The 10,000-nt window shown below is 43.4% G+C and overlaps 1 protein-coding gene across 2 annotated transcripts in view; it reads left to right on the plus strand.

Annotated features, from left to right (window-relative positions):
* Positions 1-6,612, plus strand: part of LOC115411837 (protein FAM171B-like) — a 22,639-nt gene extending 16,027 nt beyond the window's left edge. Inside the window, exons 7-9 of one of the 2 annotated variants that reach the window (XM_030124047.1) lie at positions 1,008-1,124; positions 1,356-1,479; positions 5,506-6,612. In XM_030124047.1, the coding sequence (XP_029979907.1) occupies positions 1,008-1,124; positions 1,356-1,479; positions 5,506-6,379 (1,115 nt within the window). In that variant the 3' untranslated portion in view covers positions 6,380-6,612. The remainder of the gene's footprint in view (positions 1-1,007; positions 1,125-1,355; positions 1,480-5,505) is intronic. The other variant, XM_030124046.1, reaches the window with a different exon arrangement.
* Positions 6,613-10,000: the final 3,388 nt, after the last annotated feature.

Below are 10,000 nucleotides of genomic sequence, written 5' to 3' on the forward strand. Positions count from 1 at the left end.
TTTTTTTTTTTTTTTTTTTTTTTTAAATTTTGCACATTTTATTTATTTTGTCAAAACGTTTCTACTCATATGCTGTTTAAACTCAGGTCTGACACCTGGTCCATCAGATCTGGCTTTTCCTCCATTGGACTCAAACCTCAGTGGGTTGAATTCTACATCAAGTAACTGAATGAACTTTGAGTTTTAACTGAGATCACTGTTTAGTTTGGGTTCAAATCTGATCTAGTGTTAAAGGGAATACTTCCATGTGCACGGTCTCCCCCTGCTGGTCAGTGTGGTTTATCATTAAACTGGTCTGTGTTTTCAGACTGGGATATTCTGTTTTATCTCAGGTTAAAAACACAACATCTGTTTTTTAAATATATTTGAGGGGTTCATCTGTTATCAGTTTGGGTCTGGTCTGGTCTTTGAGGGGTGATAGTGGGTCCTGAGCTGAACCTGGACCAGTTCAGAACCACTGGACTAGAACACAACAAGTGTTAAAAATAATCAGACAATGTAGTTTTATTGACTTATTAGTTAAAGTTATGATTGAAATTGAAAGTGCAGCCTACTGTTCAATTCGCAGCAGCGCCTCATTCCAGTTAGAACCCTCACTGGCTAGGGCCTGGGTGGCCCAGGCCTAATAATAATAATAATAATAATAATAATAATAATAATAATAATAATAATAATTACTACAAAAGTCTGGCAAAAGCACAGACCTCCACCAAGGCTGACCAGTCCCCCCCCCCCCCCCCCCATCACCACCAAAATTTAATAATTTGTTCCTTGTGCCAGTATCATTTCCTGAAAATTTCATCTAAATCCGTCCATAACTTTTTGAGTTATGCTGCTAACAGACACACAAACAGACAAACCCCAATGAAAACATAACCTCCGCTGTTCCTTTGCAGAGGTAATAATAAATAAATTAATAAATTAATAATAATAATAATAATAATAATAATAATAATAATCTGTGCCTGTGTAAGTGTCCGTTGCCCTTGTGTCCTTCTTAAATGTAGGTGGGTGGATGAGGAAGGGTCTGGGGAGGCTGGTGTCCGTTGAAGGGACACTCCTGTGGACCTTCTCTGCTCCTCACCTCGGACACTGGACAGCAGCAGCTTTGTCTCCACCTAGAGGTGAGTCCAGATGTGCACCGCCTGTCTGATGTTCAGAATGAACCTGGAAAAGCACAGAGGCAGTTAACAGGACATCTGAAACACATGGAATAAAAACACACCAACATGAACATGAGCCGTTCATTTAGAGATGGTTTGTGTTAAAAACTGATGGAATTATGAGTCTGTAGACAAAGCTCAGATGTTTGGTGCAGTATATCTGTGTTTAACTTGAATAAATCTCTCCTTTAGGTGTCTTTGGACATGAACTCTCCGTTGAATTTATCTTACACCACTGGTCTTTCCTCATGATTCTCCTCGTAGGAACACTTGTTGTCGTCATCTGCCTCTTGGTTCTATTATTGTGGCATCGAAGGTAAAAACACATGAAACCTAAAGCATTTCATAGTATTCTCCTCAGATCAGAACTGTTTAACTCAGACCCAAATGGACCCCAGTCTGTGGACCCATTGATTCCAGGTGTTTGTGTTCTAACAGGGCTCTGGGATCCAAGACTATAAGGACTAAAGTCAGAATAGAATTTGATATTATGGGATAGATATCAGTGTCAAAATTACTCAAAAACCCACCTAAAAATCACCCAAGAATTACTCAAAAACCCACCTAAAAATTACCTAGAAATTACCCAAATTAACCTAAAAATCACCCAAAAATTACCCAAAAACCCAACTAAAAATCAGCCAAAAATTACTAAAAAACCCACCTAAAAATCACCTAGAAATTACCCAAATGAACCTAAAAATCACCCAGAACTTACCCAAAAACCCACCTAAAAATCATCCAAAAATTACCCAAAAACCCAACTAAAAATCAGCCAAAAATTACTCAAAAACCCACCTAAAAATCACCTAGAAATTACCTAAATGAACCTAAAAATCACCCAAAACTTACCCAAAAACCCACCTGAAAATCATCCAAAAATTACACAAAAATCCACCTAAAAATCACCCAAAAATTACACAAAAACCACCTAAAAATCATCCAAAAATGACACAAAAATCCACCTAAAAATCATCCAAAAATTACACAAAAATCCACCTAAAAATCACCCAAAAATTACTCAAAAACCACCTAAAAATCACCCAAAATTGACAAAACACCACCTAAAAGTCACCTAGAAATTACACAAAACCCACCTAAAATCACCCAAAAATTACACAAAAAACCCACCTAAAAATCACCCAAAAATTACTCAAAAACCCACCTAAAAATTACCCAAAAATTACACAAAAAACACCTAAAAATCACCCAAACATTACACAAAAACCACCTAAAAATCACTCAAAAATTACTCAAAAACCCACCTAAAAACTACCCAAAAATTACACAAAAAACACCTAAAAACCACCCAAAAATTACTCAAAAACCCACCTAAAAATTACCCAAAAATTACAGAAGAACCACCTAAAAATCACCCAAAAATTACTCAAAAACCCACCTAAAACTTACCCAAAAATTACAGAAGAACCACCTAAAAATCACCCAAACATTACACAAAACCCACCTAAAAATTACACAAAAATTACACAAAAAACACCTAAAAATCACCCAAAAATTACTCAAAAACCCACCTAAAAATTACCCAAAAATTACACAAACAACACCTAAAAACCACCCAAAAATTACTCAAAAACCCACCTAAAAATTACACAAAAATTACACAAGAACCACCTAAAAATCACCCAAACATTACACAAAAACCACCTAAAAATCACTCAAAAATTACTCAAAAACCCACCTAAAAATTACCCAAAAATTACACAAAAAACACCTAAAAATTACCCAAAAATTACTCAAAAACCCACCTAAAAATCACCCAAAAATGACTTAAAAACCCACCTAAAACTTACCCAAAAATTACACAAGAACCACCTAAAAATCACCCAAACATTACACAAAACCCACCTAAAAATTACACAAAAATTACACAAAAAACACCTTAAAATCACCCAAAAATTACACACAAACCACCTAAAAATCACCCAAAAATTACACAAAAAAACACTGAAAAATCACTCAAAACTTACTCAAAAACCACCTAAAAATCACCAAAAAACACAAAAACCACCCAAAAACTGCCTAAAAATCACCCAAAATTTACAAAACACCACCTAAAAGTCACCTAGAAATGACACAAAACCCACCTAAAAATCACAAAAAAATTACACAAAAAACCCACCTAAAAATCACCCAAAAATTACACAAGAACCATCTAAAAATAACCCAAAAACTACATAAAAACCACCTAAAAGTCACCAAAAATTACTCAAAAACCCACCTTAAAATCACCCAAAAATTACACGAGAACCACCTAAAAATCACCCAAAAATTACACGAGAACCACCTAAAAATCACCCAAAAATTACACAAAAACCCACCTAAAAATCACCCAAAAATTACACAAAAACCCACCTTAAAATCACCCAAAAATTAACAAAAAACCACCTAAAAATCATCAAACCCTACAAAAAACACGCAGAAACCACACAAAAATCACCCGAAAACTACTCAAAACACACCCAAAAACCACCTAAAAATCACCCAAAATTTACAAAACACCACCTAAACATCACCAAAACTTCCAAAAAAATCCCCCATAAACCACCTGAAAATGAATTTTAAAAATCACCCAAAGGTGAGTTAATTAAAGCCGTTAGATGAGCTGATCTGTGCATGAGGAAACTATGTGGACCCCAGTCTGTGGACCTGTTGAATCCAGGTGTCAGGCCCAGACCGGCGGTCTCTGCACCTGGTCCCAGACCGGCGGTCTCTTCTCCTGGTCCCAGACCGGCGGTCTCTGCACCCGGTCCCAGACCGCCGGTCTCTGCACCCGGTCCCAGACCGGCGGTCTCTTCTCCCGGTCCCAGACCGGCGGTCTCTTCTCCCGGTCCCAGACCGGCGGTCTCTGCACCTGGTCCCAGACCGGCGGTCTCTGCACCTGGTCTCTGCACCTGGTCCCAGACCGGCGGTCTCTGCACCTGGTCCCAGACCGGCGGTCTCTTCTCCTGGTCCCAGACCGGCGGTCTCTGCACCTGGTCCCAGACCGGCGGTCTCTTCTCCTGGCCCTGGTGAAAGGACTGCCGGTCTGGGACTGGTGAACAGACCTGGTACTGGTGTAGGACTTGTCTCTGTCCATGGTAGCTCGTTGTAGTTCAGTGTTTTCTGTGGAAGTGACCTGTGCATGTAGCGGTGTGGAATCCAAAAGGGGGGGGGGGGTACGGTAGTGGTCTGTGACGCCTGTACTTGGCGTCAGTCAAAGGTAAACTTGCGGCTCATTTCCTTTTGTCTCTCTCCTGAATGTGTGTGAACTTCCATCAGTGTTCAGGACGTTTGTCTGTTCTGTATCAGACTGATGTGGAGTCAGTCTGGGAGGATCTGTTTGTCTGAAATGTCTGCTGTGGTGGACAGGAGCAGCAGAAACACTGGTAGCAGACGCTCATGCTGGATCTGTCCACCCCTAGTGTGTGTGTGTGTGTGTGTGTGTGTGGGGGGGGGGGGGGGCAGAGGATACCACACTGTAGAGTATTTGAATGTGACTGCAGTAGCAGTTTGGGCCACGATCCTACAAACGGCACCTTTACATCTGTGTTTTTAATAAATGTCTGTAGTGTGTGTGTGTGTGTGTGTGTCTATAGTGTGTGTGTGTGTCTGTAGTGTGTGTGTGTGTGTGTGTGTGTGTCTATAGTGTGTGTGTGTGTGTGCCTATAGGGTGTGTGTGTCTATAGTGTGTGTGTGTGTCTATAGTGTGTATGTGTGTGTGTGTGTGCCTATAGGGTGTGTGTGTGTGTGTGTCTATAGTGTGTGTGTGTGTGTGTCTATAGTGTGTGTGTGTGTGTGTCTATAGTGTGTGTGTGTCTATAGTGTGTGTGTGTCTGTAGTGTGTGTGTGTGTGCGTGTGCGTGTCTGTAGTGTGTGTGTGTGTGTGTCTATAGTGTGTGTGTGTGTGTGTGTGTGTGTGTGCCTATAGGGTGTGTGTGTCTATAGTGTGTGTGTGTGTGTCTATTGTGTGTGTGTGTGTGTGTGTGTCTATAGTGTGTGTGTGTGTGTGTCTACAGTGTGTGTGTGTCTATAGTGTGTGTGTGTGTGTGCCTATAGGGTGTGTGTGTGTGTGTGTCTATAGTGTGTGTGTGTGTGTGTGTGTGTGTGTGCCTATAGGGTGTGTGTGTGTGTCTATAGTGTGTGTGTGTGTGTGTGTGTGTCTATAGTGTGTGTGTGTGTGTGTGTGTGTGTGTGTCTATAGTGTGTGTGTGTGTGTGTGTGTCTATAGTGTGTGTGTGTGTGTGTGTGTGTGTGTGTGTCTATAGTGTGTGTGTGTGTGTGTGTGTGTGTTGTGCCCACATGTGCAGATGCTTCAGTGTTTGTCTGTTTGTTCTTTCTGCAGTCGTTCCGTCGCTCAAACTCAGCTGAAGTCTGATGCTGTTCATCTGCAGAACCCAGAACAGAACCCAGAACAGAACCCAGAACAGAACCCAGAACAGAACCCAGAACAGAACCCAGAACAGAACACCTGTACGTCTGTGCTTTCTCTGTATGACTCCACCATCATCACCAACCCTGATGCCGAACTGGGACTGGTCCGGACTAAAGAAGACCTCGCCCCACCAGATCGTCCTGGCTCCGAGGCTGACGGGACGGACCCCCCCCAGCAGACGGTGGTCCAGGCCTCTCTGACAGAGAACCTGTTTTTCTTCAACCAGCCCGTGGCTGTTCTTCACGCACCCGCCTTCTTCCATCTGGAGGACGACAGCGAGCGACCCCCGTGGAGGAAGTGGGCCACTCTGCCTCGTTCGGGGGCTTCACCTGGACCCACCGAGCCCCCGAGCAAAGACGGCTTCACCCAGACCTCTGCCGCCCAGAGCCAGGCCGGACAAAGCCAAGACCGGCTCCAGGTTCTAGGAGACCCCCCTGCAGAACCCCCATCCAGAGGTCAGTGCGGCCTCCCGGAGTCGGCGTCGGAACCGGGAACCCTGAACCGGCTCAGAGCGGACCAGAACCGACGCTCCATGCACGCCTCCTCAGAACTCTCCAGAACCTCCTCTCCTCGGGCCTGGTTCGTGTCGCTGGAGGGAAAACCTGCCGCCGAGATCCATTACACCGACTCCGACCAGCAGAGGAGACGGAGGCCGGTGGAGAGTCGAGAAACCAGCTTAGACTCTGGGGTGGACGTGAGCGAACTGAGCCAGAGCGGAGGGAGGAGGGGGGTGACGCTGGAGCGCAACCGGACCTTCATTAAGAACACGTCCAGCACCAACTAGGACCGAACACCAAACACTGGAAACTGAGTCAGGGGTCTGGAGTTGATCCTGTAGAGCAGGGGGGCCAAACTCATTTAGGTTCAGTTCCACATTCAGCCCAGTATGATCTGAAGTGGGCCGGACCCATCAAATAACAGAGGGTCTGCACCACAGCTGTTTAGTGTCCGACTGCAGTGGAAGCTCAGCTTCTCCTAAAATGACTCCCATTAAATGTTCAAATCTGTTCAGTTGTTTTCATTTCATTGACTCCAAATGTGTTGGAACACGTTCATCTCTCAGACCAGTTGGTTCAGAATCAGTTTGATCCCAGATCAGTGGACTGGATGTTGTTCACTTCTCCTCTGTTTTCTCATTCCATCTCTGCTCAGTGCATTTGTCCGTAGACGCTCAGCGTCCATGCACTTCAATGGGACTGAGTGGAACTGGTCTGAACTGACTCTAAACTGGACGCTAATTGGATAAATGACACCGTGTTGTCCCGCCCCCAGGCGCTCGGCATCTCTGGGTATGAATGGAGTTGTGGGCGGAGCTTGGCCGGGCCAGATGCTGAGTTTCTGTGTGCTGATTGGAGGATGGGTCGAATGGCTGAACCTTGTTTGATTGACAGCTGTTTTCAGATCTGCTCCTTCACTGACACAGTTCAGTTTAATACCGTCACACATTCTGCTGTGAAATCACAGAAACCAAATGAACTGTTCATTTACTGACCTGAAAGAAAACACAACCACTGGACTTCCTTATTTCATTTTAACATAATTTCAGTGTTTTCTCGTTTACTTGGTACGATAAGGTCACTGAGCGTTTTCTTAAAAAGGAACGAAGGGACGAATTTATGTTTAAATAACCTGACATTTTTTTATGTAAGCCAACAATGAGCTTCCCCTGTCCGAAAGACGACCAGCCACCACTGGTCTGCAGGTGATGTCACCACTAGCAGAAGTCACCATGGCTCCGCCCACTGAGTGTCAGAAAGAGTGAGATGAGTGACAGGTTTCAATCCTGTCTAAACTGAAGAACAATACTGAATCCAAAATGGGGCAGAGCTGTTGTTCGTTGATTGTATTTTCAGGTTCTTAAAGCAGTGGGAGCTATCGTTTACAGACACCCAAAGACAAAGAAAAGAGAAGGAGATGGATCCACAAATCCAGGAAACCAAACCTAGATCTGTGGATCCTGTTTGGTGTCAGCTAACATTCATTTCTGCTGTATTTTTGGGTCCAATCAGACCTGAAATGACCTATTGTTTTGGCTAACGGTCCTTCTTAGTGCAGCTCTTGGTTTCATGATCAGATCTTTCCTGGTTTTTGTCTTCATTTTGTGATTGTGAACCTTGTGCTCCTACATGATTAGTAAACGAACTGAAACTAGTTTTACACATACGGAGGAACTGGAGAATAAAGCTACGACGAAGTATTAGGACCACAGAAGAAAAGAAAAACACTGGTCACTACGAGTATAAAGTCATAAAATATGGAGATAAAACCTGTAATTTTATGAGAATAAAGTCGAATACAAAAAGAATCACAATGTTATGAGAATAAAGTCATAGTTATTAAAAAACTCAATTTAACAAAAATGTCATTTGTTTATGAGATTAAAGTCGTCATATTCTGACAATAAAGCCATAATATTATCAGAATAATGTGTTCATTTAAACCAGGTGGTGTAAATCTGCTAATTTCCCAGAATCCAGTGGTGCCCTGCTAGTCCACAGCAGTAGTATCTGTGTTGGATAAAGGACTGGATCTGAACTAGACTCAGTAAATCTGCTCAGTCCCAGTAGATCATGCATATATTCACTGGGGTCAGTCCACGACCTACTGGAAATGACCTTTGGATCAGCTGGTTCTGGGTCCTAGTTTTGGAGCCTTTGGATCAGCTGGTTCTGGGTCCTAGTTTTGGAGCCTTTGGATCAGCTGGTTCTGGGCCCTAGTTTTGGAGCCTTTGGATCAGCTGGTTCTGGGCCCTAGTTTTGGAGCCTTTGGATCAGCTGGTTCTGGGCCCTAGTTTTGGAGCCTTTGGATCAGCTGGTTCTGGGCCCTAGTTTTGGACCCTGGTGGTCAGTCCTGATGAAACCATGTATATTTGTTTCACGTCCACATAGCGCTGACCCCCTCCCCCCTGGATCAGGTCTGGATCCTCCATGTGTGTCCACATGTCAGTGTTCATGGACCACTTGTTCTTTGGTAGCTCGTACAGATCCATGTCCAGTCCAACTGTCCTTCATTTAACCCTTTCATTATGAGGACCTTAGTCAAGATATTTTCCCTGAGTGTTTTTATTCCTCTTTAGGCATGAAAAAAAAAAACTATGTGATTGAGTTTTTTTGTTTGTTTTTGTTTTTTTTAAAGAGTTACAAAAATGTCCACTCAGCTGGACACCATGCATTTAATTTTTGAAGCAAAGAAACGTGTATTTAAAACCTTATATCAGAAAGTGATATGGAAAACTATGCGATAAAAACATTTTAATGCTGCTAATCAGATGTTTTCTCACATTTTAACATACTCTAATACAAATTATTCCTCACTTCATGGAGATAATATGCAAAAAAAATTTGCTTAAAAAAAAACCCCTGGTAATTAAGGTCTAATAACAATTAGCAATTGCTTTCCACTCAAACTTGTTAGTGCAGATCAGGTTTATCAAGAACAGCAAAGTTACAGTAATGGTCTGAAAGTCAATTTATGGGATGGTGCATTAGTGTCCACTGTGTTGGCTGATACAGATCTATTGCCCTGTTTCCACTACGTGGTATCAGCTCGACTCGACTCGGTCTTTTTGCGTTTCCATTACAAAAAAGGACCTGGAATCTGGTACCTGGTACTACTTTTTTGGTTTCACCTCCGCTGAGGTTCCAGGACTGGGGACCAGATACTAAAACGTGACGTGTACACACTGCAGACCACTGATTGGTCAGACAGTTTTCTCTGTGACCCGCTGTTTTACAAAACACAGACGCAGAAGTGGACAGTGAATCTGTCGGTACATTAACCCACATGATGACAGCCCAAAACTATACCATGGTCGGTCCAGGAGATTCCGACGAGACGACATGCAACGAGCGAGTTTATCAGCAACTCTCTGAATGGACGACATGGAAGTAACGCGCTGCATCGCTATGACGACCAGGTACTGTAAAGTCGGTAGTATCTTGTAATGGAAACGCTCTGCAGGAATACCGAGTCGAGCTGAGCTGAGCCGAGTCGAGCTGGTTCCATGTAATGGAAATGCGGCATAAAACAACAAAACCCCTGAATATACAAGAGAACAGCTGGAGAAGAACTGTCCACTGGAGTGACCACTGGAGTGACCACTGGAGTGACCACTGTGCATGAAAGGGTTAGTTTCAGATTTCACATTTTCCCTTTTCTCTGGCTGTGTTTACTGCTGTACTCCATCATGTTCAGCAGGTTGGTTTAAGACACTCAGTCTGACTGAGAGGGGCGTGGCCTGGGGGGGGGGGGGGCGTGGGGCGTATGTCCAGACCGTCTAGAACAGTGAAAAAAGTAAAATTACATCCTACTATATAATACACGTTCTGTGTCCCATCGATGTTCCATCACAGGAGGGCGTTTGTACAGGTGTTCCTCAGCCTTCACAGGCCTGATCTCCACCAAA

This window comes from Sphaeramia orbicularis, chromosome 21, assembly GCF_902148855.1.
Source record: "Sphaeramia orbicularis chromosome 21, fSphaOr1.1, whole genome shotgun sequence".
In the NCBI taxonomy this organism is placed as follows: domain Eukaryota; kingdom Metazoa; phylum Chordata; class Actinopteri; order Kurtiformes; family Apogonidae; genus Sphaeramia; species Sphaeramia orbicularis.